The following is a 27,252-nucleotide window of genomic DNA, read 5'->3' as shown; positions in this document are numbered from 1 at the left end:
GTCCCGCTACCCAATATCTTGGGCTAGCATTCGCTGATGTCAGAACCTATAGCTCGATGAGGCACTTGTGCGCCTTCGGAGCAATCAACGTGTAGTTCTCCAGATCCATGTCATCTTCTGTCAGAGATGGATGCACGGCCGCGCCTCGGAATTTCCGAAAGAAGGCGGCTGTCGTCAATCGGAGCTCCATGTATGCAAGATGGATGCCAACACAAACTGTGGTTATCAGTAAGCGGTCCCTTAACCTTGAAAAACGTCCGCTTACTTCGAGGCCCTCCACCAAAAGGAATGAAAGACCCTTGCATCTCGGGCGTAGCGTTCAGCCAGCGGTCGGGATCGAATCTTGAGATTATGTCAACCAATCGGTTTGTTGGAGGAGAATACGAGAGTCAACCTACAGATTAGGGTTGGGGAATATCCCAGGAAGGCGGTGCAGCGAGTATGCTTGCGTAAGAACTGTCGCCATGTCTGGGATCAAGTAGCCTGCAACCTCCCAACCACCACGTGGAACATCTCTCGAGTGTGAACCAGAAGCAGCACCGTACATCCTCAGGGACTCCTGAACGACAGCGTTCAGGTATGCCAGCTTGGAAACGTCAGAGTCTTTGTACTTTGCAGGTAGTGTTTCAATCTCTGCCTCGAGCCTGTTCCGAATCGCTGGATCCTTGACGACCGACCATACCAGGTAGGTCAAGGTGTTTGACGTCGTGTCGGTTCCAGTGACCATGAGCTCCGCAGCCTCTTCCTCCATCTCGACATCGGTCAAGGCGTTCTCCTTGTCCTTTGGATTCATGATCTTGTCAAAGAAGAACGGCGTGTTCAGCGTTCCGGCCTGCTGGGCGAGTTGTAGGCGTCGAATGGAATCTCTCCCGTAACTCATAATGCGTTGAAACCTGGCAGTGACCTGCCGGATCTGGGGAAGCGGAAGCAAGAAGAGCATGTCGAAAAATGGCGCGAGCTCGATTCGTTTGTGAACTGTGGACATGACAGCCTGGAGATCTTCCACGTACTGGCTTCTCTGTTAAGAATTTTTTAGTATAGTCAGCTATCTGTAGAACAATGACTCACTCTTCCTTGCTCTAGCATTCTAAAAGAGCTACCAAAGGTCAGGTCACCAATAATATCCGTAGCCATAAAGCTGAACCATTTATGGACGTCTGTATACCCCAGCTTTCTGTTTTCAGTTTCCATCTGATCCATGGCCAAGTCCACCTTTGCCCGAATAAGCGGTTCAAAGGCGGGCAGGGATGAGTTGCTCAGAGGATGGGCCAGGAGTCGGCGCCGTCGCGAGTGCTTCTCACGGTCTCTCATACCAAGCATTCCCGGGCCAGTCATGTCGTACCAGGCAGACTTGTCGAAGCCACCGGATACTTTTTGTATGATTCGGACTGCATCGGGGCTATTGATGCCAACCTCATTGGGACTCACCCGAACCACGGCACCTAGATAACACACATTTAGTCTTGTGGATCAAGATACGTCCTCCCATGATCAACAAACCGTATCGCGAAAATAGTGAGTCCAAATACTGTATACGGCGACCTGACAAGGTGTGGTATTTGAGCACCAGGTTTGTCCATCGTGCAACGATCGGTCCCGGGACATTAGATAACGGCCCGAGAAGAGCAACCTTTGTCTTGCAAATAATCTTGAAAGCTTTAGCAAAGCAATAGGGGGGCGAAGGAAGAGGTACGAGGCCTCTGCAAACTTGGACATACGTAGAAAGCAGACAGGGCTATGCCTATAGCAATGCTATAGCTGAGGAAGAACTGAAGCATCGCCATTGGGACTTGTTTTTCCCAGGTTCTCTTGGCTCCCAATGGTTATCTTTGAAAATGATCCTATCAACTGTCAAGATAAAAGTAATAACGCCGAAAATTGCACTCGACTTGGGAAAAGCGTTCCCTGCCGGCTTAATAGAATCTCTCCAGAAGCCGTCCCCACATCGGCAAAGGCGGCCCCACAGCTTCGGGTCGGCGCCGGGCTGCTTACCCTATAACCCTTGAGAATCCTGCGGATCGATGTTTTTTGGACAAAGGGTGGTCGGAAATGATAGCAAAAGACTTACAATGCTATGGTGAGCATGCTTGAAATGCGGGATGTTGATTATCATACCTAGATCATAAAGGCGCAAGGGCACCATAAGTACGCTAGCAATAATGATGCTCGCCTCTTAATTCGAGGGAGACTGTCCCCGAGAGTTGTCTCATGCAACCAGTCTTCCTCCGGTGATTCTGACACATTGAGTTTATTCTCCTGACTACGTACTCACAGGAAATGAAGTTCAAGTTCACGGGCCAGGCCTCGATACTCAAATCTTCAATGTGTGAAACCTCAAGACCAACTGCTCCCCAACCGGCCTCGCCGTATAGGCGTCCTCCTGCTCAATTCCATCGTCATTAACAACAGTTGTCCGGAAATTAGCGTAAATAGCAGCAAGAATGACCTTCATCTCATTGAGAGCAAAGTTGGAGCCAACGCACATACGGCCTCCACTTCCGAAAGCCCAGAATTGCCGATGCATCTCACGATGGCTCGTTTCTGCATCCATGCCATCTTGGAGCAACCATCGCTCCGGGTTCCATGATTCGGGCTGCGGGAAAACCTTTGGATCGCGATGAAGGCTGTAAGCCATTGATGCGATTCTTACACCCCCGGGGATGTGATAACCTGCTATGTTGCAACCGTCCTTGGGCGTGTCGCGTGGTTGGGGTCCAGGAATAGGTGCGTGCAGACGAAGAGTTTCCATGACGATTGCGTTCAAAAGTGGCAGCGCATCGAGGGCCTTTAGATCCGGTAGGCTTGGGCCGGACGTTGTATTTCCGGAACTGTTAACCTCGGCTGTAGATGACCGACGAAGCTTGAGTGACGACCCGATGGAGATGATCTCGGAACGAAGTTGTTCTTGTAGATCTGGAGATCTTGAAAGATGCCATGTAGCATATGTGAGAACCATCCCCGTAGTCTCATGACCTGCCAGCGAGTGATCCATAAGTTCAGAGGCTACAGCAAGCTCACGCTCGCAAATGCTCGTCTTGTACAGGATGCTTTTCTCTCCGTTGGTTCGCAACTCGCGGTCGATACCATATTGCAGGGCATTGAAAACAACAGGCTCTTCACATGGTTCCGTGCTGGACTTTACTTGTTGTGATCGGCCTTGCGTAGTATCTTTCTCTGCATTCTTGGTGACTCCTTGGCAGAGATTCAAGTTCCATTGGGAGAGCTTGGCATTTGACTCATCAACCCATTTCGGATACAATCTGAGCCAGGGGAGCCAGCGCGCACAAGCAGCGGTCAAATTGGGTACCTCTTGCGTCCAGAACGGGTAGTTGGCGCGAGCAAGGTACATCTCCTGCCAAGACTGACGGTATTGTTCGTCTTGAATGAAGTCTGTGCCATTGGACAAGCCAAAGAGATATGCAGTGATGACATCCATAGCAAGGGCGAGGAAAAGGCCAAAGACTTCGACATCTGCATGAGCTGCAGTTGTGACGTTCTCTGAGCTGCTAGACGCCAACTTGTCTTTGGATGAACGTCCAGAGAGCGCCGGTAGGAGCCGCTGAAACACAATGTGAGTCATCTGAGCCTTGCTCGCTTGCGACGACTGAAGGTATGACTTGGAATACACGTTTGCCACCATGCGTTTCCGGGCCGAGTGGTGTTTGGACGAGCCGGTGGAAAACATATTGGGGACGCTAAGAGCCAAGTCAGATTATCTGTTGGGAACGGAAACCCTGATGGTAGTACTGACCCGTAATTGGAAAAGACGCTGTACCAAAAGCCCTTCTCAAAACCTCCTTGGTATATGACCCTCATACCCTCGACACCGTCGACGCTAACTTCCGCAGGCCCGATTCTGACAACGGGGCCGAGTTTGATATGTGCCTCGTGCAGGGACCTATTCTCTCGCCTGTATAATCGGGCTGCCAGGATCCAGATGGAACTGAAATGACATGTCCAATGTGCTGCTGGCAGCTTTCGCAGGGGAGAGATAAGGGCCGGGTACAGGACATGGTGATAGAGTAGCAACAAGGCCAGGGCCCCAATTGCCGTCGGGATGACGAGGCCCATATTGAGATGTCACTTGAGAGTAGAATCTGATAGTTGACAAAGCTGAGAGATGAACTGCAAGCAGGAAGATCTCAAGACATCTTGCGGGGTTAAATGTGCCCTCTTCAGACGTCACGATGAGGGGTTGACGTGGGGCTTGACATTTGGACATTTTGACATGTTGACAGGGCGTAAAGAGGCGTCGAGGCGCCACTATCAGTTATCTGCGGGCTTGGCTCTGCAGGAACATGAGAATGATAAGCATTGTGTCGCACAGAAAGGATTGACCGTGCAGTATGCAGGATTATGCAGAGCATCAGAGGGTGAAATATTGCCCGAGACAACTAGATTCTAAGTTTTAGAATTCTATGAGGCTTCTAACATAAAAAGAGAATCTCTTGGAAGAAGATGAATTGCTGCTTGAGCCTGCTCCATACTGCCTATCTATGTACTGCCGTTGATAACCGGGAGGGTCAACCAACTCGCTTCTCCACCAACATGCACATTATTCAGCCCATCAAAGACTCTGGGACTCCTGTCATCCTCGTGATCGTGGGAGAAATTGCCCACACCTTGAGTATCGTGGCCCGCAATCTCCAGAACAAGAGTCTCTCCAGGTTCCAAGACAACGTTTGTCGGCCAAACTTCAACATCGACTTCGTACTTTTGGTTCTCCTCTACAGGCTGGACCTCGCTTTCGTAGTAGTTGCGATAAGGCAGGAAACTCCTGTGGAACTCGTTTTCTGTATCCACTTTGCGGAGAGAAACGCGGAGCCAACCCTTGACGATGGGGACGGGGTCTCCCATTGTGCCCGTGTAAAACACCTCGTTGCCTTCCTTGTTTAGCTTGCGAAGGGTGACGAAGAGGTCGATGTCAGATGGTAGAGGAGAGTCTGGTGACTTGCGCGATGCCGACACAGTTACGTGGGCGACGATGTGGCCGGTAATCTCCAAACTGGACTGGGTGGTGTACTTGAACGTGATAGGTTCGCTGTGAGAGTGACCATTAGCTGTAGATCTTTAGAATCGTCTGTGTAGGCTCACCCCTTCAGTGCATCATATTGGATGGATCCAGACTTGGCTGATGGCGACTTGCTGAGCGCATTCTCCGGCGTCAAGAAGAACTTGGTATACTCAGTTCCAGGCAAGGGCCAGTCTGCCTCGTCTCTGCTGGGGAAGCTCCTCTCACGCTCTGGGTCATCGACGCCAGCCTCTCCTTTGCGCAGGCACAGACGCACTCTCGGCTGCTTCCCCGTCTTCCAACCATCTGCGTCGTTATCCTTGAGGAATGAATTGAAGAAGGAGAGTTGAAGCTCAGCTGACTCGGGATAGTAGAAGGGGAGGTCATGTCTTCCGACGATGAAGTGGAGGAACTTGTACTTGGAGCTGGCGCGCATCCAGCCGAGGACGTTTCCTCGTAGATGCAGAAGAATTCCACCCTTGACACAAGTATTAGCTGCAATTCTACCAGGTATGGAAAGAAGAGCTTACCCAGTTGGCCACACTGAGGAGGGGGGTTTCGATCGCCTCCATGTCAAAGTCCCGCGTGCGATAGTATTCCTCGTCACGGAACTTGTGAACTGCCGTATCTATCGTTTGATCTCTGCGGTTCTTGAGAAGTGTTTCCTCATCAAGGTCACCTTCCAGAGTATCCTGGCCCCATTTTCGGGCTGTACGGCCAGGCTTGCCATACTGGTTTGGGCTAACACCGTTGTTCCACCAGAACTCTGGAAGAGTGTTAGTCAAGCTTGGTTAGACGCGGTTGGATGGACTTACTGATGAATCTATCAGATAGGATGCCGCCATGGCGAACTCTGTCACGATAGTAATCACTCATGCCCTCCCAAGGTATGATGGCAGCCAATCCCTTCGGTTTTCGAGCAGCAACTCGCCACTGAGTACCAGCGTAGTAACTAATTCCCAGAAGTCCGACCTTACCAGAAGACCATTCTTGCTCAGCGCTCCACTCCACAACATCGAAGAAAGCTTCGCTGGTGCCGCGAGACATGGTGTCGAGAAGACCTGGACTTTGGCCTGCGCCTCGCTCATCGGTTCTCACGACGATGTAGCCCTTGCTCGTCCAGAAGGCAGGGTCAGGGGTCTCCCAAGCTGAGTGGGCAGATTTCATCTCAGGATTAACCTGTTCCCAGCTCTTCTTGTAGAAGGATCCATATGGAACATCCTTGCCATCTGCGCCTGTCAGTAGATTACACGCACGCAGATCTTGTCAGTAACTGTCACTTACAGGGACCGTAGGTGGCAATGACAGGATAAGTCTTTGATCCGTAAGGAGCGGCATCCTTGGGTAAAAAGACATTCGCTCTAAGAGTGCCCTTTTCATATGTCTTGAGAGGAATGTCCACATTCTTCATAAAGACGTAGGGAAAGTTGTCCCTGTCGATCTCGAGGAACTTGTTTTCAGCCATGTTGTCGAGTAAAGTTTAGTGGTTTCGATGACGTAAATATCGAAAGATGAATTGATATCTCGTATCAAATTCATCGTTTTAATATGCTTTACTTATGCTGTAGCTACTATGTTTCACGGAATTGCCGGTATCACCAATTTGACCCTTGCGTGGGCAATGTCGGCTCGGGACCACACTCAGCCGAGGCATCCGTTGACGATGTAAACAAAGATGCTTCAATATCTCAAGCACGCCATCTTTGCTCATCGCGAAGAACGGAAAGACCAAATACTGTTCCGATTCTCTCGAGTTTCTTTCGTTCAATTGTGATTCACTTACTCACCTAGCCACCATCCCATCAGCGACATGGCGACTGAGACAACGACGACTGCCAGCGAGGCGAGACAGCTTCGGCTTGACGCGGCCACGAGCAGATTACTGGAAGACTACGAAATCCACCATTCCTCATCACCGGCAAACCGTCAGCGAGATGGGGAACCTGGGACAGTGATTGTCGCCGGCAACATTCGACGGGAAGCTCAACCAAGCGACTTTGATCCCACCTTGGCTCCTCATCCTCCAGTTCCGTACCCAGTCTCCAATCCCGAGTGGTGGCCAGGAAACTTTAGAAACATTCCCGAGTACCGACCAGTAAACAGGAATCTCGACTGGGACGAGCGACGGCAGTCACCCTTGTTCACAGTTGTCGGTGGGGTCATGGTCTGGGGATGTTGCTTCATGGCGGTATGTGAAAATGGAGGCGAGCTGATGACAGTGACTAACAGTGATCTATAGAACTGGGCTCAGCTTTGGAGGAACACTGCTGGAAGAGTTACGAATATTGGGCTTTCTAAAGTTGGAGGCGAGTGGTAGGTTTGGGCTGATGGCGGGCCTGGGTATGCGAGTGAGGGGCACTTGTTACTGTACATCTCAACAAGTCCCCGTGGAATGCGGATTGAACGTTGCGGGAGAATTTATCATTCAACGGGTATTTTGGCGTGCTCTTTGGCTGCTGTATGTTGTGATTTACAGTCCACGAACGCGAGGAAGTTCAGGATGGCACCATCACTCCCATCGCCAGGGCTAGAAAAAAAGTGCGAGTTGCTCTCCAAGATATCATGCCTAAAAAGGTGAAAGGGAACAAGACGGTAGTGTCGACTAAGTACTTAGGTAGGTAAAACAGGAAACATAAGTTCTCGCTTCGGCTCTATCAAATGGCACTTTATATCGGATTTACACGATGCCCCCCCAACTTGAATGCACCCTCCTGACCTAAGCCCATGACCCGAGCTGATACTGGCTATTGCACATGTTGACCAACTCCCAGCACTCTCCCATAAAAGTATTCGGACCAACGTCATCCTCAGTTCCCGCAGCGCCGGCAGCAAACATGGTGGCCATGAAATGATCATCAGTTCCATGGGCCTCCTTGTACCGCGGGTGTTTCATCAGCCGGGTGACGGCTCGTCGCAACGCGGGACCAGTGTTCTGTGTGACAGCATCCTCAACAGCTTGTCGGAATTCCAATGCAAAGTCACCTGGGGGAACAGGTTGCGCAAAGTTGTCCTTGAAACGTATCATCCACTGCCAGTGATTGCGGTACAGATTATGCACCGAACCCCCACTGCCGATGATGAGGGTATCTTCAAACCGCAAGGGCCGTAGCGCAGCTCCAATTTTTAGATGCATATGGGGGTCGTATCGCGCGTTCATGGAGACAATTGTTGTGGGTAGCGGAACGCAGTTTGGGAACATGCGGATAACGATGAGAAACGTGTCGTGGATCCAGTCGAATTTGCGGTTGGCTCTAGCGTTGATGCCGGCTGCTTGAAGCATATCGATGACTCGTTGGCCTCCTTCGAGGTCTGGCACCATCTTGTACGGCATGTATCGTGCTTCTGTGACGCTGCCGACGGGGTCTTTTTGTGCGTTGGGGTTCATGCTGACTTCGACTGTGTCGTAGGGGGCATCCCAGTGAGCGCCCTGTGAACGTTAGTGGGTGACCAGTCCAATTGACAAGCTGTGCTCACCATCATGACAATTCTCTTGATACCACGGCGCAGACACTCATTACCCACCCCTTCCCAAATTTTGGCTGGTTCTGACTCTTCGCCCAGCATCATGGTCGAGCCATGGGCGAAGAGAAACACCGGAGTTGGCGCTGCGATCGGGTGGTTAGCTACATCCTCCCTGGCAAGCATCGTCGCAGCTCACCTTTGGTTGTTGGTAGACTTCCCATTCTGACAGCTTTCACTCAAGCTTCAATGGGTAAAGATGATGCAGAAATTTCGCCATAGCCCATGGAAAAGAAATGGTTTTATTCTTCATGAAGCGCCGTCGCATCCGCCAACTTTGAAGCCAATCCATGCCAGATTGAAGACGCTGGGTGCTGCCCTTCGGTCCCGCTGTGGAGCCGAGCCGAAGGAAGCTTTCCTGGCCATCGCGGAAGTGTCGGGCGTGTTTTAATCAAAACACACGTCAAGAGACATATCAAAAGGCATATGGATAGCTTCTTCGTCATGGAGACTCGCCATTCATCATCTTTTTGCGTGATACCGAGTCACAATGGCTTCAGTATTGGACTTGTATCGCACCGTCACCGCAGCGTGGGCTGAAGGGCGGCTCGAGAATGTCCTTCAGCGACAAAAAGAGCTTGCTTCACTGCACAGCAACGTCAAAAAGTCGTCAGCTAGCTTGATTAGAGCTCTTACACAAGGTACGAGATTGTCAATTAAATCGTCGTGGTGGACATTGCTGAACAGTCTCTAGATCTGCAAACCACCGACAAGAGTGCGGCCGAGGAGCTTCAATTGACGCTCGACACCATCAAAACCCTCTACGACAGCCTCGATTTCCCAAAGTCCATATCCCAGGAGGTCTCGGTCAAGGGAGGCGCCAGCGCGACCGACAACTTGGTCGCGTTGGGACCGACTCTGATTGACCCATCTCCCTACTCCCCTGTTGCCAGCACACTTGCTCCACTCGCCGCAGCTGTCGCCGCCGGAAGTGCCGTGATCGTTTTGGCCAACAAGTCTGCTCCTGCAGTCACTGTCGAACTACAGAGGCTCATCAAAGAGAGCTTAGATATCGAAGCCATCGCCGTCACGGATGATGACTCGGCCGACACGCGACACCAGCTCGGCACCAGGTTTTTCGGGGTCGCCGTTCTGCAGAACTTGTCCGAGAGGGCCAACATTCTGAAGCAGCTGTACCAAAAGAACCCACTCATCAAGATTCTGACGCCACCTTCTGGAATCCCTGTCGCGTTTGTCGATCGCAGCGTTCAGGATTTGAAGGCTGTCTCGACTCATCTCTACCATGCTGCCATCGACAATTCCCGCCACAATCCGCTGAGAGTCCCAAGGCTATGCTTTGTCGACGAAACACTCATCGTCGATCTTGAGGGACTGCTTAGCCGTACAGGCCCAAAAGCGAATGAGTCGTTGACTTTGACTACTGGACAGGACAATGCTCAGGCTTTGAGCAAGGCTTTGAAGTCCAAGTTTCCCTCTGTCGCAAACAGGACAACTATGAAGCCTTCTGGTCAACTCCCTGCTGTTATTGCGTTGAGCAGCTCCGAGTAAGTCGAGCCCCGACATCTCTCATGCGATTTGTCTAATCATTTTGTGTCATTAGCCCATTGACGGTCGAGACCATCTCTCCGGTGGCAGAGTTGTTGACGGAGAGCCACAACGGCCTTTTACTGATCCCAACTCGGAGTTTGGATCACGGCATTGATATACTGAGCAAGCTGTAAGTCTACAAGGAGAATATTGCATCTTGATTTCAGTTGGTCCTTACACGACAGTAACAGAAACGACAACTCTCCATCTCAGGCGACATATATCTTCGGTGCGGCCAAGTCATCCTTCTATGTTGCAGCCTTCAGCAAGACTCTCCAAGTCTTCATCAACACCATTCCCCAGTGGTCACTTGGTAGGAATTTTCACCATGTGTTATGAACATGAAGTCTTGCTAACCGTCCCTTGATTAGCTGCTGTTGTGCCATCCTCTTCATCGATATCTGATAGCCAATCTCTCTTTTCCAGGGGAGACTTTTCCGTGAACAAGCCCATCATTCAAGAGCCACTCAGGCCTGTTTTGGAGCTTGCCATCCGTGCTAAGGCTCTCTGGCCCTTCATGTCGCAGACCCTGCGGCTTGGCAAGATCAAGCAGCCCAAGGGAGGCAGGCTGAGCTACTTTGAGCGCGGACTGATTGTCGGGTTGGCATTGACGCTGGTCGCTATTTCGGGGACTTCGGTGGGCATTCATCGCGCAAGCCAGCATTTCTTTAAGCGTGTGTGATTTGTTGGGTATATAGCTCCTACCTTGTGCTGAAATTGTTGTGACAATATCGGTTCTTACACCCAGCCACAAAACCATCTTAAATAGACTACAGATTTTGTTCCATCTAGTCTTAGAGTCCGATTCCAGATGTTCAACTACTCTCTCCTGTAATCAAATTTCTATGTCGTAAGAGAGGTTTGTCGTCGAATATTAATTCAGAAATTATCGCTACAGACCGAGGAGGCTTAGGAAGCTTTGCGGCAACTTCCACCCCATATTTGACGAGAATGCATTTTACCATGTCGGCCCTGACTCTTTGAAGGCATAGCCAGAAGGAAGGATCAATTCCGAGCTCTGAAATGGATAGTCCGAGCGTGATATATGAAGACCGTTCATGCCGAGCAAATGCCCTTCGGTGTGGAGCCGTGTGGACAAGCCGGATGCTGTGGTCTGGGACGGTTATCACACTCCACACCATAGAAACACTTCCTTTGGCCGTATATGAACTAGATATATATCTAGAGAGTATTTAATAGTCTTAGGAATCAGTGGGGGACTACCAAATACATAACACAACGATAGAAAACATCTGACAACATGGGTCTTGGCGCTAAAACTCCTCTTCGACGTGTGGTCACCTACCACAAAGGTGCCACCTCCGCACTGCTCTCTGATAGCGAGCTCCAGCCAGTCTCGGCATTCGCCAGTGACGCGGTTACTCTCTGGCAAAATTCCAAATACCCTGCCGAACTCGTCGACAAAGACCCGGTTAGCTCCAGTCCAGTCATCTACACCCCTGGATCTCTCATCCGAGTTGTGGATTTCCCAGCAAACTCCAAGGGGCACAACCATAGAACTGCGTCCCTCGACTATGGTATTGTGTTTGAGGGAGAACTAGAGTTGGTTCTGGAAGACGGTTCGCGTACCATCGTCCGAGCAGGAGATTTGGTAGTGCAGCAAGCTGTAAGTGGTTGCGCTTCTTGATGTTGAAGGTGAACTAACTTGGCGCATTAGACTATGCACCAATGGAACAATCTGACCAATAAGCCGGCTCGGGTCATTTTTGTTCTTTTGGCATCTGAAAGGACTGTCAACGGCGTTGATGTGGGTGAAGTTGGTGTCCCTGAGAAATACCTTCCTCAGCACTAGAGAAAGAGCTAGATAGATATATGATGACACAATCTATTCATCAACCATTGATTACCCTGTCATTTATGCGATTTTCAGAATGTATCAATGTCGCCAAAACTAGAATGAGAGCTCGTATCAATAGAGAAATGCGGCTGCCAAGCTTCCAATCGTCCACGAGGTAGAAACTCGTCGTTTGGATAACTCATGGTCAGACAAGAGCCAGCAGACTGGAGATTCTGAGTACCATTGAGACGCTACGAGGGGTGGACACACTGCTGGTACTATCTTGGCCAATGAGGAAATGCGCAGGTCACAAGGAACACAAAGGCACATGTGTCGGAAGAAAGAACTCGATTCTATGTAGTTCTTCTTAAGTCTATAGTCAATCACCTATGCCGTAGCCTAGCTATGCCTCTACCAGCCCTCCCAAGGAATCAAGGAAGCAGATTCTCAATACTATGGCCTACATGCATCACCTACGAGTTCTTTTCAATAACACGTGTGACAAGGTCGCTAAATGTTCAGGTTAGTCTCCAAGCCAGCCGCTTCTGAGAAAGAGGCTACTCACGTATCCATGTAAGCTCGAACAGTAGCAATCTTGCCATTGTCATTGAAACTAAGGACCCAAGTGTACTCGTTGGGGAACGGATCTCCGCTCTTGGTTGTCGTGTCCACAGCCTTGAGCTCAACCGCGGCTTGGTTACCATCAACGATAATGTTTTGAACAACCAAGTGCAACGGTCCAGCCCATGTCGAGGACAGAGGCCTCGTGCCCTGTTGGAACTCCGCAACAGATTTGTAATGTCCAGAGATCTTACAGTGAGCGCCTAATATTTTCGTTGTTAGACGATGTGAGAAGACGCGGGGTTGGGATCAACTCACCCTTGACGGTCCAGTCCACATCGGGCTCAACGTGAGGCCAGAACGATGCCATATCACCCCGAGCGATGGGCTCAAAGATGGCACGAATGTGATCGGCAGTAACCATATTGAATAGTTCGAAAGTGTCGACGGAAGTGAAGAGAAATGTTGAGCTAACAATGAGTTGTCTAGATTGACCTGTCGAGCGGGGAAGAATCAGACAGTTGAAGGAGCCTAGGCATTTAACAGAAAGCTGACAACAGACACAGCCAACTATCTCGGGACATAGTTCCGAGCCCGCTCACGTTCCCCCAAATATTTCAGCTTATTGGCCGTGTGGAGAAGCGGGGGAAGCTCAACCACCCGGTGGAGCCGAAGAGCTGTTTGTGAGTGAGAGCCTCGGCAGCATGTCACCGAGCATTGTGGCGTCTCAAGCCACTCCATAGAGCAAGCCACGGTTGACGGGTTGGTGACTGAAGCATGGTACTGAAAGATGCTGAACGGAACGGGTAGACGTCACGAGGCCTGCTCGATGTTCATATATCGTTAGCTCCCCTTCACCATCGACACGCGAGAATAACCTCCTTCAAGTATCCTTGCAGTTTCTATCTTGACTTTTCAAATCATCCAACATGCCTCTCAAAATCATCATTGTCGGCGCCGGCCTGGGAGGCCTAGGTGCTGCCATCGCCCTTACTCGTGCCGGCCATCATGTCGAAGTTGGTCAAAACAATGCAATTTGAGAGCGAATAGAAACTGACTGGTCAAGGTGTTTGAACAATCCAGGTTCCTCAACGAGATTGGTGCCGCGATCCACATCCCTCCCAACGCCACGAGGGTGTTGAAGTCATGGGATTGCGACTTTGATGACCTACAAGCCGTCTTCTGCAATGCCATCAAAGTGTACGACAAGACAGGCAAACTGATTTTTGTGCCAGTGGTACGCGCTGACACAAACAGAATTACCAGAGTCATGCGCTAACAGACGGCTTTCAGGCAACAGACATCGTTCAGAAGAAAGTCAACACCAAGGACGAATGGCTTCTCACCCACCGTGTCGACTTGCACAATACTCTACGAAAACTGGCTACACATGAGACGTATGGAGATAATCTCAAGATCCATCTCTCGAGCCGTGTCATGTCTGCTGTGAGTCTCGCTTTGCTTCATCAACTCCACCCCTGTTGTGACCCTAATTCTAACATTCTTGCGCCAAGGATGCAGAAGCCGGAGAGATCGTCCTCGAGGATGGAACCAAGCACAAGGCTGATCTCCTTGTTGGAGCTGATGGTGTCCACGTAAGTATTAGCTCGAGATGCTCTGGCTCTGTACACCACTAACATCTCCGAAGTCCAAGGTCGTCACGGCCGTGACGCAAGAGAAGACGGTACGCAAGAGCACGATGCAAAACACTTTCCGATTCCTCGTCCCCATCGAAAAAGTCAACTCGAACCCTCTTACCGGGCCCTTCTTTGCCAAGCTCGGCCTCGATTGCCAACACGTTTTTACCACCTACGATCGCCGCCTCGTTGTATATCCTTGTCGCTATGGCAAGCTGCTCAACATTGTCGCCATGCACCCGTCAGAGAATGCTGGACTCGAGTCCGACTCTTCGTGGCTTGCGGGTGGCAAGTTGGAAGATTTACTCAAGACATATTCCGAGTTCTCGCCCGAGATTGTCGAGATGTGCAGTCTAGCTGAGGACTTGAAGCTCTGGAGCTTGGCCACGAGAGATCCACCAAAGAAGTTCTACCGCGGAAAGACTGTTCTGATCGGCGATGCTGCTCACCCCATGCTTCCTCGTAAGTGGTATATCCTTGAATAGCGTAACACGTCCCCTGACAAGAACAGACCAAGGACAGGGAGGCGCGCAGTCCTTGGAAGACGGAGCTGCCCTCGGAGCCCTCTTCCCGGCAGACACGACAGTCGATCAAATCCCGCAAAGACTGGAGCTCTACAACAAGGTTCGCTACGGAAGAGCCGTCACGGTTATGCTCATGTCGAGGATCAACGATGAGAGGCGAGGCGAGATGATGGATGAATTACGATCATACGTCCCTGATGCCGTTCTTCCAAACGACATGTTTGAGTATACTTGGAGTTCCCATGTTGTCAAAGATGCTCAAGAGGCGCTGCGAGCGGCTGGCAAGAATTGACTGCAGGGCCGTGACATGGACGGGGAAAGGCTGGTGGGCCAGGCTCCAAAGTGTCGATTGTAGCATAGCATGTGTCAATATTGACCTGTTCTTTGGCAATCTTTATTCAAGGTAGAAAGTCTGACATCTTACGAATTATTCATCCAACTCAGTCCATCCTCCTAAATGTCCGAACTGCATGATTCACGAACAAAGTAGCATTACCTAAATCCTGTAACCCTTAGTGGAACTCGAAATATCCAGCGTAGCACGTAGGACAAACCTCTGAGGTGGTCATTCAAGCTCAGGCTAGGGTATTCCATATTTCTGGGCTCGACCATGGCTCTAGAAATCTTCAATTAACCTATGGAGGATATCCAGCGTTCTGACGCACCTCGACATGTCGAGGAAACCTCAAGCCAACATCTACATCCTCCCCGCACCCCGAGTCCATCGGAATTGTGATAGTTACTCTTCCGGTTTCTCGGATCATCGGTACCCCACCGGCTATTATCCAAGGCGAGGCCACCCTGTGGAGGTGGTGGCCCTAGACAAGTGCGGGTGGGGGAATGATTGTGAGTTTGTAAGCTGCTTGATGGGTTGCTACCATCATGCTTCCTATACCTCATAGTTGATGCTGAGTATAATATTTGCATCGATAAAGTCATCAAATTCCAATAATTGAGCTGTATTACAATCCGTTAAAACACAAAAACAACACATTCACAATGGCCGCCGCTGCGCGTCAAGTCGACGAGACGTTTTCGTCTTCCAACTTGGAGAAGGACAAGTTTACCAAGATTGACCACTCCGATATTCCCTTAGAGAAAGAAGAATGGCCTGTCATTATCATTGGCTCGAGTATGGTTGGCAAGACTCTGGGCCTTTTGCTTGGATATCATGGGTAAGTACCTAGACTAGGCCCCTTCATCGGCAGTGAAACTGATTCCTTCAGTATCAAGTCGATGTCATTTGATCGCCATGCCGCTGCAGGTACTCATCCTCGAGCTGCTGGCTTGAACTTTCGCACAAGCGAGATTCTCCGTCAACTGGGCCTTGAAGAGTTTACTCTACAGCAGAGTGGAAAGGAGTTTGACCTCAACGCTGGCATGCTTCTAGTGGAGAAGCTAGTCGGAGGAAAGGTTCTCAAACATCTCCAAGAGCACGACCCCGAGAAGGTGAAGAACATTACGCCATCGAGCTGGGTCTGGATCTCACAAAGGATGTTTGAGCCCATTCTTGGCGCCAATGCGGACAAGTACGACAGTGTCCAACTACATGGACACGAAGTGCTTCTCTATGAGGAGCAGGAAGATGGAGTCATTGTCGTCGTCAAAGAACTCAGCTCTGGTAAGATCAAGAAGTTCAAGGCAACTTACGTCGTTGCCTGCGATGGAAACCGAAGTCCAACCCGACAAAAGGAGGGCATCTCCTGGGAGGGACCTGGTGTTCTGCGAAACAGCCTGAGCGTGAGCTTCAAGTCCGATCTGAGTCCCTTTATAGGCAAGAGGATGGTTCACGGTGTCATCTACGTTGCCAATGAGAAGATCGGCGGAGGTTTCCGCTTGGAGAATGAAGGCAAGCAGGGTCTACTCATGGTCAACAACGTCGGTACGAAGGGCAATTTCCCACCAGGATCTGTCTCTGTGGAAGAAGCAAGGCAATACTTTTACGACTGCTCGGGTCTCACTCCGGATCAGATTACTCCCGAGCTCCAAACCATGAACTACTGGACTATGGCTGCGTATACCGCCGGGCGGTTTAACAGCAACGGTGGTCGAGTCTTTCTTGCTGGCGATGCTGCTCACATTATGCCGCCAACGGGAGGCCTGGGCGGCAACACCGGAATTGCGGTAAATATCCACGACTTCTTCTGCGTTACTTGACTGACTTGTCTTGCATAGGATGCGCACAATCTTGCCTGGAAGCTCGCCTATGTCCTGACTGGAAAGGCCTCGCACTCTCTGCTCTACTCATACAACTCTGAGAGGCAGCCCATAGACGAGTTTACTGTTCTTCAGGCATACAGCCGGTTCCAGAACCGAGTTGTCGTACAACATCCGACTGCCCCCGAAGCCCCAGATGTTGCTATTGAGCTTGGCTATAGATATCCCAAAGGTGCCTTTGTTCCAGAGGAGGGCCATCAAGTCCCAAAGGAGCTGTACGACGATCCCTATCAGCCAACTGCTGTCCCAGGATCCAGGTTTCCACACGTTTTTCTCCGGGACACTTCCAATCCTGGGAACACAATCTCGACTATCGACCTCGTCAAGAGGAACTTTTTGCTCGTCACCATCGACCCTGATTCTCTTTGGATTCAAGCCGCCAGTGAAAGCCCCATTACGCTCGATGTCCACACTCTGAACGCTACCTCCGCTCCGTACAGAGACTTGGAAGGGGCTGTGGAGGAGAAGTGCCGCTTGAAGGTTGGTGAGGCAATCCTTGTGCGACCTGATGGCTTCATTGCTTGGAGAGGGGCGAGGTCTAGCAGGGGCCATGCAGAGCAACTGAAAGCGGCCATTGAAGCCATCTTGAGAAGCTAGTTGCATACATTTCATGTTGTATTTGGAAGAGATATACATAGTCTGAGACGCGTTTGAAAATTGATTTTTCCCTCAAATCATTATCTTAGGTACCTTAGATAAAGTGATTTATGCATAAGTTGTGTGCCAGTGTGGAATACGCGCAACTGAAGAGAAGCACATGAACCGTCCTTGGATTCAACTTAACCAAAAGAAATACACTCAAGTCGGGGAAATGAATACTTCCAATAGAGTCATGCTTCTCTTTCACTCAGGTTTCTGCCCGTAGACCACATTGCTTCATCAAGTCAGCACAGCTCTCTTCCACATGGGCATTTCCAGACACTTACACTCGCCAATACCCATGGAGCTTCTTATCGCACAAGTCTTTTCGAACGTTGACAAGAAAGACTTCGAGCTCCTCCGGGCTCCATCCCAGCACCTTGGTGAAGAGAGCCAGGCTTAACCCTTGAGCTCCTCCCACAAGGTTTACATTCCCCCAAGCTCCTTATCTCTGTTAGTATGGGCTAAGGCTTTCAGAGAGCAAGAGGCAGTACCTAGCTCCTTAATCTTCTTATCCTTTGGCCAGGTGTTCATTGGCCATTTGTACGGCGTCTCCACGACATTGGTGAAGCCGGCTTCTATGAGCTGATCCTTGTAGCGTAGACCAGAATCAAGGCCACTTCCCATCTTTGTAGCTGCCTCATTCATCAAACTACTCCACTTGTATACGGCAGTGTCTTTTGATACCGTTTCATCGTCGCTGGTTACGGGATAAATAGGGTCCATGAGCTCAATGAATCCACCAGGAGAGAGATTCCTTCATCCATTTAGTTGTCTATATACGATAACCCTTCTGGAACACTCACTGATAGGCCTGACTAAATAATTTAGGCCAATTGCGAATCGACCCTGTCATGGCACGGAGGTAGATAAAGTCAAATGGACTGGTGTAGGTCCACTCTTCCTCAACATCATCGACGAAAAAAGAGACATTCGGTGGAACACTAGTTGCGGTTAGTTTCTCATATCTCATTTGTTGAGCCCAATGTCTCACAAGGTTGGCTGAATAGGACTGAGGTCTACACCAAGAACCTGAAGCAGATGAGTTATGGACCAGATTGATGGGCATTATACCACAGACCTCGACCTCCGGGTGCTCATCAGCTGGATTTGTCAGACCCTAACTTGAGTGGCGAGGTAAGGGGCCTACCAAAGTCCATTGACCAAATTCCAGTGCCGCATCCGATGTCCAGGACACGTTTCATCTGCTTGTCTTTGCCCAGCGGTGAGATGAAGAGTTGACCGTTCAGGGTCAGAAGAGCGAGGTGGTGCTGTTGATCTAGAAATTATTAGACATCCTAATCAAAGAGTGAACAAAATGTGGATTATAGTTACCTAGACGGTCGTTCTCTTGCTACAATCTGCTAGTTAGTAAAGTCTCATCAAACCTCTTGACAAAGAAATTCGCACATCGTCATTCGGCAGGATGTAAGCTAAGAGGTTTTGTTAGTGTTGAATGAAGTTGAGGAAGTAGTCATCTGACATCCAGCCTTATAGGCGTGATAAGTGCGGCCATTCTCGACCCGGTACTTGACGATACTCGATGCAAGAGATGTCGTGTCACTGAAAGCGGAGATCTAGGCGCCCCCGTTAGCTCAGATATCGTGTCACAGTCCTTATGAGCTCTGTTGTGCTTACCCCGTCCAATGCAGAGTCGTGGTCGTCAGAGTCAACCTAAGTCGTCAGATTAATATCGGATAACCCGCAATGCTTGGCTTACATCGACATTGGTGTTTGCGGGTCTTTCCTCTGCCGATGGAGTCGGATCGGATGTGGGAGGGTGTTCAGCCATGGTGAATTTGACCTTAGATCTTCGTTAAGTAACCCTAAAGACTCGAGAGGCGCATATGAAGCCAGAGAAAAAGCCTCGTGGGGGAAGAGGGGGGAGAGTCAATGAGGGAGAGGAATGGGGCCTGAAGTGGGCGGACATCATATCACATCACAACCATGCCGCCTGGATTCAGCCGGGAGCAAGACGGACGAATGGCGACTGCTCACTGAATGGCAGGGCACGCCAAATGTTGCATTCCCAGCTTCAAAGTTGTGTTTGATTGGCCCATGGTGGCAAGGTACGGACCAACAGCATGAGGGTTGCATACTGTGCCCCATGCATGAGATAATGCCGAGGCATTATGAATCATGTGGTTGTTTATGAAACCCTAATTCAAATTCTTGCTGGCCTTAGATCAAGAATTTTATCATTTTCCTCACCACAATGGCATTACTTTAAGAGCGTACATCAGCCAGACTAGGGTTATCCGGGTTGAAGTTGCCTAACTGAACCGCCGAGTTACCACACATACGGGTTCCAGATAGATAGACGAGATGTCCGAGGCTACATCAGCATTGATCACTGCGATAAGCATATGAGCCAATGGTGAGTGGGAGGTAGAACCCAATTCAAGGCAGCACTAATCTCTTAATCCAAATGCCAATCTATCCTTACTATTCTATGGGCACTCTGTTCTGGAGGTGCTTAGTTGATGGGGTCAAGCAGAGGAACAACGAGATGGCTGTCAAACTCCGCACCAAAATGAACAGTGTGCCGGCCCTGATTTCTATGAGAAACCCCATATAGGAAGTCAAACTCCATGAAACTCATGTAATGACCAGAAACCTTGAGCGTGAGGTATTCACCCTCGTCAAAGATAATTCCAGTGGGCCAAATCGGGACCTCAAGTCGAGTGACGGTGCCAGCAGGGATGGACTTTCTAGTGGTGTGCGTGTAGTCAGGCCAGTCACCGGTGAATGTTCCAGGCTCAGGAGTCACCTTGCTAACAGCATGGCTTCCTCGTAGAGAACCAGTAGGGCCAGAGTACTTGAGGAAACATGTGTCTGCAGCCTCAGAGACCTCCTTGACAGGAGGGATGAGTTCCGTGAGAGGAACATTCATGTTGATCAGCTGATTTCCAGAAGCGTCCGCCTTGCCAAGTTGCACAAACACATCAATATCGTTGTGGCTATCGTTGGAAATGTTGAGAACGACCCATGAGTATCCGAGGAGCCAGGTCTGTTTGGTGAACTTGTGCTGAAAAAAGAGCTCCTCACCGCCAAGGATGGGGTTCTTGGGGACAAATGAAGCGTCGTAGGAACCGGTTCCAACTGTCGAGACTGGGTTGGGGTAGAGCTTTTCGTCAGGGGCGAGATAGAGTTTGGTAAACTTTGTCTGAGGGACGGGGAAGGATGAGAAGGGTAGGTTGGTGACAGCGGGCTTTGATAGTTGGTTAGCTTTCCGGTTCTAGAGTATGCTCTATGTGGGTAGGACTTACTCGGTTGAAACCAACCAGCGAAGCTCGGACCTTCGGTGTGCTGGGCCAGTCATTCTTCTCTCCTCTGACATAGTAGTCGAAGAACTTAGTCAAATCGTTGACGTTGTCAGGGTTGTAAAGATCAGACCACTCCTGTCGGGCGTGGATTCGAAGCCTGCAAAGTCAGGACAATCATCTCTTTCAACGTACGTTCTGACGAACTTACCACTTATCCTTGGATGCAATCTTGTTGTAGGCACGAATAGAACCCGTCGTGTGAAGTGAGCTGGAGTAGCTCGCAAGGATATAGGCAGGAACATTGATGTTCTCGAGCTTAGATCGCTTGTCCTCCCAGTACTCGTTAAACAAAGGATACTTTTCCAACATGGGAATTGGCGCCTCTGTGACGTTTCGTCCAACCATGGTATCCTGGAGGAGCTTCCACATGGTGTCGTAAGGATAAGGAATTCCACCCCGGCAGAGGGTATCGCGGTAAAAGTCTGCGGCACCCTCCCAGGGGGCAATGGCAGCCAGAGAGGGAGGCTGTTGCGAGGCGATGTACCATTGAACCATGGCGAGCCAGCTGTTTCCAGCAAGGGCTACCTTGCCAGTGCACCAGGGGAGCTTGGCGACATACTCGATAGCATCGTGGCCATCCTTGCCATCCTGTTCACCAAGCCAGCTATATCCAGTTAGTCTGATCCCTACAATTAGGCGGAAAGATTTACGCAGTAGTTCCCTCAGAGTCCCACGAGCCTCGAAGGTCAACATTAACAATAGCATAGCCTCTGGCAGGCCAGACAGCGGGATCAAGACCTTCAAACTTCTCGTAGCCGCTGACTTCGCTCTTTGGAACACCAAAGCGGCCAGGGATCATATCGAGACCATGAGGTCCTATGATACTAGTTAGTCATTGATGACTCAATGTAAAGTATAGCTAGAGAGGCTGCTTACCATTTCCAGTCTTTCCATAAGGACTCCAGATGATGATTGCAGGAACCTTGTCAACACCTTTCGGGCGAAAGACATCTGCATACAGCTTGACACCATCGCGCATAGGCAGCGTAATATCCTTTTCAAAGATGGTATCCGTCTCAAAGGCCTTGTTCTCGGGAGTTCGCTGGTGACCCTTGGGCAACTCCCTGGTTGAAGGGTTGAGAGGGTCATAGGGCCCGCTCTCCTTGGTCCCTGGAGTGATGACCGGTGCGACCGTCACGTCGAGGTTGGCAATACGAAGAGACATCTTTGAGTCTAGGTTGTAATAGTGCTGATGTGGTCAAGATGGCATGAGACCTATTGTGATATTGGAGTTGTCAACCTGCGACTTGAGTCTTTAAGAGCTACTATTGCGATGTGTTAACTCCGTTACTTCCGTGACTGTATTCAACCTACTTGATAGATCTTTTCCTCATTCCGCGTGGGGCCGGCTTTCGGCGACTCCAACTTTGGGTGGGTGGAATATCACGACTCAACTCCAACCTCTCTCGGCTCGGCTCCACAGCGATCGCCACACCCCAAAATCGAATCACGTCGGCTTCATGCTCAATAGCAGTGGAGCCTCGGGTCTACGAGTTAAGCTCAGTAGCTAGGGAATATCTCATCTAGTTGAAGTGGAAATGTTCCGAGTTCGATAGTTAAATCGTATTATGATCTTCCTCCGGCCGTGTCCACCAGGGTCCAGAAAGCTCTAAACAGACGAGCCCCCGCAAAGCAACCAACTTGACCCTGCCACATCGAAGGGATATTCATCCCACAGTTCAAACATCTTGATCCAATGTCCGCTTTGATCACAAGTGCCGGATGGCTTCTTGGCTAGATGCGGTATGTGGAGATATCCGGACGGGGATAACATTCTCGAGTCCCTAACTCCATCTTTGTCTACTATGATCGATATAAGTCAGGTTTACCATGTGCCAGCTCTCTTTGCTAGTACTGCACCAACCCTTTATCGTTTATCCCCAATATACACAATGTCTATCAGTGACTTGAAACAAATCGGCTTTGTTGGTCGAATCCTCGACTCTTCATCTCCAGACTACGATGTGTCTCTGACCCGAGCCAACGTCGCTGCTCAACGCAAGGCCAAGTTCGTTGTCTTCCCGACATCTACAGAAGATGTGCAGGCTGCTATTAAGTTTGCCAGAAAGTCAGTGTACACGATGGAGAGTGCTAGAAGACACACTGACAATTCCTTAGATCAAATCTGGAAATTGCAATCAAGTGTGGTGGTCACCATTTCTCTCCTGCGAGTAGTATCGAGGGTGGCATTGTCATCGACATGAAGGCTCTCAATAGCGTTGAGGTTGATAAACAGAACATGAGGGTAACAATCGGCGGTGGCTGCCTTTGGGGCGACGTCTATACCGCGTTGAGGGAACATGATCTCGAATGCGTGGGAGGAGGCGTGCATGTTGTCGGTGTTGGAGGCCATCTGACAGGAGGTGAGAATGATGAAGCTGTCAATTTTCTCTCTCTAACTTGATTCTTTCCAGGTGGCTATGGACCCTTGTCGCAAAAGTTTGGCATGGGTATGTCCATCCTTCCGTCAAGCCAAGATGAGGTGGTACTGATGGATTGAGCAGCATGCGACAACATCATATCAGCAATTGTTGTCCTGGCGGATGGACGCGTTGTGAAGGCTAGTGAGTCTAAAAACCCGGATCTATTCTGGGCCATTAGAGGTTAGTCGGGTTTTCGTCGCTACGTTCGTTACTAACATGGTTAGGGGGCTCATCATCGTTTGGTGTGGTGGTACAATTCGTCTTGCGGACCTTCCCTCCCCAGGTGAGTTCATAAGCCCTATTCAAGATGCATACACGCTAAAGTCCAAAAGGGACCCTATTTCTTCCGCTCCTTGAGTTATCCCGGCGAGGCACTGCCAAGGGTTCTCCCCAAGCTCAAGGTAAGACAGCCCCAGGTCGGACAAGTCGCTTCATGCTGATAACCCAAATAGGAATTCCTCGAGCAAGATTTTGGAGAAAAGACAATCATGGCGTTTCTCAACTACGTCCGTGGGCCTGCACCCGAGCACAAGGTTTATCTGCATAGCCAGTTGTCTGCTACAAAGCTAACGCCAATACTAGCCTCTCTTTGTGGTAACCTTCTTTGGCTTCGGGGCTGTCGGGGATTTCAAAGCCGTATTTGACGACTTCTTCGGGGCCGCGAAACCATTTCATGATCACTCGGTTGATTGCCCAACCCTGGTAGAGTTCAGTCATGTACAAGACGAGATTCTCTTGCAGGGCTCCCCCAGGAAGGCGGTGGGTGGCACTCCCTTCACTGGTCTTTGGCCTGGAATGGCAGAGGAAGTTTGGAAGCGATACGTCGAATACACAGATGCGAATCCCGACGCCGTCGACACCAAGTACTTCTTTGAGTTTCACAACAGCAAGAGGTTCAGGCCTGTAGGTCTAGCAGTCCCAGGTGGTTCCATGTGCTTTCAGGCTCTAACAACTATTATAGGAGACCACGTGCATCCCTATTCATGAGCCCAAGCACTTCGTATGCTTGGCCAGTGAAGAGTAAGGCAAATCCAGTTCTCGCTCACTCGTAGCAGCTAACATGTCCAAGGCACAACGACATTGCCGGTGACGAACGTGCACAATCATGGGTTCATGATATGATTGAAGTCGCTCGGTCATATCAGAGAAAGTATGCCAAGGATTTGGGAGTCAACGGTAACGCCTGCTCCTCGAAAGAGAAAAGTGAAGATGTCTGGGGTCAGAATTATCTTCGGTTGCAGAGAATCAAGGTAAGCCAGATTTGAGACCAAGTACAAACATCAAGCTGATTGGGTTCTTGAAGGCCAAATACGACCCAGATCGTGTCTTTAATCGGTACTTTCCTATCGAGCCCGCTGGAGCTGAAGCGATGTTGTGAGGTTGGCAGAGGGAGTGGTCACTCAACATGAGGCTTGTTTGCACAAACTCAGTCACGTGAAATCAGGTCACCATCTGATCATCACAGCGGGTGTGGCTCAGTTGGTTAGAGCGTTGGTCTCATAATATGACTTGACCTAAGGTCAGGGACATCCAAAGGTCGAGAGTTCGAGCCTCTCCACCCGCAAGTCTTTTTGCTTTTCAGTCATTTCTTTTTGCCCTTCCGCTTTCTCCGCTTATTTCCGCGTCTCCACCGAGTCACCTGAGAGTTCAGGGTAAACTGCTCAACGTGGCAGCGACCAGGTACACTCAGCTGTACCTTTTGGCTCAAAAGTCTTAACCTAGCTCTATTATTCTTACTTTGAGTATAAAACTGATCACAAGATCATTTGTCAATGCACTTTGGAGCATGGTTGTGGAAATGGGAGACAGTTCACTTGTGCAAAATGCTAGCGACAAGTTGTTGTGGTTGTGACAGCGCTGAAGTTGTTATTCAATATCGCTACCTTTGCGCTCATAGAATAAATCTTTCCCTAAATCCCGGAACCAAGACATCTAGTCTTCCACATTATCGACATGACCAATGCTCATCTTCTTCTCCAATGCCACAGCCTGGGCCGGGACAGAATCCTCTCCATCAAAGACAACCGCCATCTGCTCAAGGGTGTGGCCGCGGGTCTCCGGGTACGTAAAGTAAACGACGATGAGGAAGAGAAACAGAAGTACGATAAAGACAATATAGTACTTCCATGTAATGGCTTCAAGGGCGATGGGGTTGACGAATGAGTTGAAGAAGATGGATGCGACGGCTGTGCACCATGCCACGGTGAGACCGCGGGAGCGGAGACTGAACTGCCAGATTTCGCAAGGGTAAGCGACAAGGAAGGGGGTCCTGTAGAGCGTGAGTTAGTAACGGGTCAACTGCTACAGTTTGTGAGTAGAGACTTACAATCCAACATCGTAACCGGCAAAGAAGATGAACAGGAACGGGACCACAGCCAAGCCGACCGAAGAAGACCCTGAGTTCGCAAACGAGCCACTGAGTCCAGTAACAATGATGAAACTGACAAGCATGACGCTGGCAGACGAGAGGAACAGGAATCGGCGGCCAAGGCGATCAACACTGAAAGCTGCCGCGACAGCCCATAGCAAATTCCACACATTAAGGCATGCAGAAATGAGAGTCTGCTCGGTAACCGTCTTGAGACCAACCGAGTCCAAAACCAATGGGAGGTAGTAGGATACGACACCGTTGCCAGCCCATTGCGAGATGAAGCCCAGAGTAACCGAGATGAAGAGTCTGTGACGGTTGCCCTTCGTCTTGATCATGTCACGGTACGAAGCGCTTCCCGAAGCTTCCTTTTCAGCTGTGATGGTTGCCTCAATCTCCAGCATCTGCGTGCTAACAATGGGATCGTCCCTGTTGCCTCCAGCATGGTACTTGGCGATGATTTCGGTGGCTTCATCCACACGGCCGACACTCACTAGCCAGCGGGGACTCTCGGGAGATAGGAAAAGTCCGGGTAGAGCGCAGAGAGGGAGAAGAACCTGCAGCAAAACAGGGATTCTCCACGACCAGTCCGAGGCGATGTTTCGGCAGCCAAACGTCACCCAGCCACAGACCGTGCCACCGACATACCAGCCGCACATGAACAGAGAACTGGCGATGGCTCGATGCGATGGATACGCGACTTCGTTGATGAGGACGGGTGCTGAGTTTCCGAGCCATCCCGAGGCGATACCGATGAAGAGACGAGCGTATGTGAAGGTCTTTTCGTTTTGGGAGCCTGCTTGCATGCCGATACCGACAAAGAGGAAGAAATATCCAAAGTATAGACCGAGCTTTCTACCCCAGCGGTTGGAAACCCAGGCTGCGATGGGCGTAGTGAGACCGTTGCCGAGCCAATAGATGGCTGTGATCCAACCCAGGTAGGCGCCGGCCGGATGATTCATGAATTCGTTCCATGAATCAAGAGCAAGGATTCCACCTAGAAGGCCACCATCGTAGCCATTCGCGGAAGCTGCAGTTGAGACTTGTTAGTTAATGCGTAGTTTGGGGCAGGGGGGCTACGTACAGAACAAGATGAGCGATAAGACGATGGAGTTGAGCTTCAGCAGATGAGTCTGCTTCCACCACGGCCTCTCATTAGAGGCGGTAGAAACGATTTCGGCCATGTTTGACAACTGTGCGAGTTGTTAAGCCAGTATGTGAAAGCGTTGACAAGTGGAGAGGAGTGATGATCAGATCAAGATCCTTGTGAGGATGAGCAAGAAGGTTAAATATCTACCCCAAACCCCAGCAAAAAAAGGTATCCGCCGATCAATGTCACCGACTTTGGGCCCCCGGGACTTCAAACTGGGGCACCCATGGGGAATCACACGTTGTTGATGGATCCCCGGCAGACCTCGTGGTACATACCGCGAACACGGCACAAGCGAGAATATGTGGGCTTTTTAGCGGCGGAGAAATAGAGGGACGAATCAGAGGTGAACTAGGACCCGTTTCCGCGGCAAGAAATCAACGGTACAGCAGAACGGCTGATGGCGTTTTTCAGAGACATCGGGATCCTGAACCAGAACACCGGAACAGCAAGACCGTCTAAGTCTTCTCGAATGCTATGGCTTCTACAAACACTAGGTTCACACGAAATATGCCAATAATTGACCAAAAG

General features: G+C 50.2%; 13 protein-coding genes and 1 pseudogene across 14 annotated transcripts, besides 1 other annotated feature; 6 read left to right on the top strand and 8 right to left on the bottom strand.

Moving 5' to 3' along the window:
* Positions 1-46: 46 nt before the first annotated feature.
* On the bottom strand, positions 47-2,085 carry NCS54_01415400 (Hypothetical protein; the record flags this gene model as incomplete). The annotated part of the gene is made up of 7 exons (XM_053159315.1): positions 47-216; positions 266-342; positions 399-1,018; positions 1,069-1,442; positions 1,501-1,735; positions 1,993-2,011; positions 2,069-2,085. The coding sequence occupies 7 exons, from the start codon at positions 2,083-2,085 to the stop codon at positions 47-49; spliced, it is 1,512 nt and encodes a 503-aa protein (XP_053015290.1).
* A 226-nt stretch (positions 2,086-2,311) lies between these two features.
* Positions 2,312-4,071, bottom strand: NCS54_01415300 (Hypothetical protein; the record flags this gene model as incomplete). The annotated part of the gene is made up of 2 exons (XM_053159314.1): positions 2,312-3,695; positions 3,752-4,071. The coding sequence occupies 2 exons, from the start codon at positions 4,069-4,071 to the stop codon at positions 2,312-2,314; spliced, it is 1,704 nt and encodes a 567-aa protein (XP_053015289.1).
* Positions 4,072-4,494: 423 nt separating this feature from the next.
* NCS54_01415200 (PepX-C domain-containing protein) lies at positions 4,495-6,476 on the bottom strand (the record flags this gene model as incomplete). The annotated part of the gene is made up of 5 exons (XM_053159313.1): positions 4,495-5,041; positions 5,095-5,489; positions 5,542-5,777; positions 5,827-6,240; positions 6,296-6,476. The coding sequence occupies 5 exons, from the start codon at positions 6,474-6,476 to the stop codon at positions 4,495-4,497; spliced, it is 1,773 nt and encodes a 590-aa protein (XP_053015288.1).
* A 327-nt stretch (positions 6,477-6,803) lies between these two features.
* On the top strand, positions 6,804-7,328 carry NCS54_01415100 (annotated as a pseudogene). Its single transcript has 2 exons — positions 6,804-7,199; positions 7,251-7,328.
* Positions 6,804-7,328: a sequence feature.
* A 399-nt stretch (positions 7,329-7,727) lies between these two features.
* Positions 7,728-8,694, bottom strand: NCS54_01415000 (LigB domain-containing protein; the record flags this gene model as incomplete). The annotated part of the gene is made up of 3 exons (XM_053159312.1): positions 7,728-8,438; positions 8,486-8,616; positions 8,670-8,694. The coding sequence occupies 3 exons, from the start codon at positions 8,692-8,694 to the stop codon at positions 7,728-7,730; spliced, it is 867 nt and encodes a 288-aa protein (XP_053015287.1).
* Positions 8,695-9,020: 326 nt separating this feature from the next.
* Positions 9,021-10,760, top strand: NCS54_01414900 (Hypothetical protein; the record flags this gene model as incomplete). Its single annotated transcript, XM_053159311.1, has 5 exons — positions 9,021-9,171; positions 9,225-10,035; positions 10,092-10,208; positions 10,270-10,391; positions 10,450-10,760. 5 exons carry the CDS (start codon positions 9,021-9,023, stop codon positions 10,758-10,760), a joined length of 1,512 nt encoding a protein of 503 aa, XP_053015286.1.
* A 579-nt stretch (positions 10,761-11,339) lies between these two features.
* On the top strand, positions 11,340-11,891 carry NCS54_01414800 (Cupin-2 domain-containing protein; the record flags this gene model as incomplete). The annotated part of the gene is made up of 2 exons (XM_053159310.1): positions 11,340-11,705; positions 11,757-11,891. 2 exons carry the CDS (start codon positions 11,340-11,342, stop codon positions 11,889-11,891), a joined length of 501 nt encoding a protein of 166 aa, XP_053015285.1.
* Positions 11,892-12,349: 458 nt separating this feature from the next.
* On the bottom strand, positions 12,350-13,008 carry NCS54_01414700 (SnoaL-like domain-containing protein; the record flags this gene model as incomplete). Its single annotated transcript, XM_053159309.1, has 3 exons — positions 12,756-13,008; positions 12,442-12,700; positions 12,350-12,386 (listed from the first exon to the last, which is right to left on the bottom strand). Exons 1-3 carry the CDS (start codon positions 12,859-12,861, stop codon positions 12,350-12,352), a joined length of 402 nt encoding a protein of 133 aa, XP_053015284.1. The 5' UTR covers positions 12,862-13,008.
* A 358-nt stretch (positions 13,009-13,366) lies between these two features.
* On the top strand, positions 13,367-14,890 carry NCS54_01414600 (FAD-binding-3 domain-containing protein; the record flags this gene model as incomplete). Its single annotated transcript, XM_053159308.1, has 6 exons — positions 13,367-13,453; positions 13,504-13,674; positions 13,731-13,883; positions 13,952-14,032; positions 14,086-14,536; positions 14,586-14,890. 6 exons carry the CDS (start codon positions 13,367-13,369, stop codon positions 14,888-14,890), a joined length of 1,248 nt encoding a protein of 415 aa, XP_053015283.1.
* Positions 14,891-15,597: 707 nt separating this feature from the next.
* On the top strand, positions 15,598-17,412 carry NCS54_01414500 (FAD-binding-3 domain-containing protein; the record flags this gene model as incomplete). The annotated part of the gene is made up of 3 exons (XM_053159307.1): positions 15,598-15,773; positions 15,825-16,722; positions 16,774-17,412. 3 exons carry the CDS (start codon positions 15,598-15,600, stop codon positions 17,410-17,412), a joined length of 1,713 nt encoding a protein of 570 aa, XP_053015282.1.
* A 246-nt stretch (positions 17,413-17,658) lies between these two features.
* NCS54_01414400 (Hypothetical protein) lies at positions 17,659-19,246 on the bottom strand (the record flags this gene model as incomplete). The annotated part of the gene is made up of 12 exons (XM_053159306.1): positions 17,659-17,689; positions 17,742-17,898; positions 17,949-18,211; positions 18,261-18,398; positions 18,449-18,486; positions 18,536-18,558; positions 18,605-18,733; positions 18,790-18,808; positions 18,865-18,887; positions 18,938-19,031; positions 19,093-19,128; positions 19,175-19,246. 12 exons carry the CDS (start codon positions 19,244-19,246, stop codon positions 17,659-17,661), a joined length of 1,023 nt encoding a protein of 340 aa, XP_053015281.1.
* A 684-nt stretch (positions 19,247-19,930) lies between these two features.
* NCS54_01414300 (PepX-C domain-containing protein) lies at positions 19,931-21,945 on the bottom strand (the record flags this gene model as incomplete). The annotated part of the gene is made up of 5 exons (XM_053159305.1): positions 19,931-20,665; positions 20,724-20,877; positions 20,929-21,384; positions 21,431-21,596; positions 21,657-21,945. 5 exons carry the CDS (start codon positions 21,943-21,945, stop codon positions 19,931-19,933), a joined length of 1,800 nt encoding a protein of 599 aa, XP_053015280.1.
* Positions 21,946-22,672: 727 nt separating this feature from the next.
* Positions 22,673-24,581, top strand: NCS54_01414200 (FAD-binding PCMH-type domain-containing protein; the record flags this gene model as incomplete). Its single annotated transcript, XM_053159304.1, has 11 exons — positions 22,673-22,848; positions 22,899-23,143; positions 23,195-23,230; positions 23,285-23,383; positions 23,428-23,486; positions 23,536-23,604; positions 23,656-23,736; positions 23,786-24,106; positions 24,165-24,223; positions 24,273-24,453; positions 24,507-24,581. 11 exons carry the CDS (start codon positions 22,673-22,675, stop codon positions 24,579-24,581), a joined length of 1,401 nt encoding a protein of 466 aa, XP_053015279.1.
* Positions 24,582-25,135: 554 nt separating this feature from the next.
* On the bottom strand, positions 25,136-26,755 carry NCS54_01414100 (MFS domain-containing protein; the record flags this gene model as incomplete). The annotated part of the gene is made up of 3 exons (XM_053159303.1): positions 25,136-25,472; positions 25,530-26,601; positions 26,656-26,755. 3 exons carry the CDS (start codon positions 26,753-26,755, stop codon positions 25,136-25,138), a joined length of 1,509 nt encoding a protein of 502 aa, XP_053015278.1.
* Between the last annotated feature and the right edge of the window lie 497 nt (positions 26,756-27,252).

This window comes from Fusarium falciforme, chromosome 12 (assembly GCF_026873545.1).
Source record: "Fusarium falciforme chromosome 12, complete sequence".
In the NCBI taxonomy this organism is placed as follows: domain Eukaryota; kingdom Fungi; phylum Ascomycota; class Sordariomycetes; order Hypocreales; family Nectriaceae; genus Fusarium; species Fusarium falciforme.
This window is presented reverse-complemented; position numbering and strand designations above follow the sequence as displayed.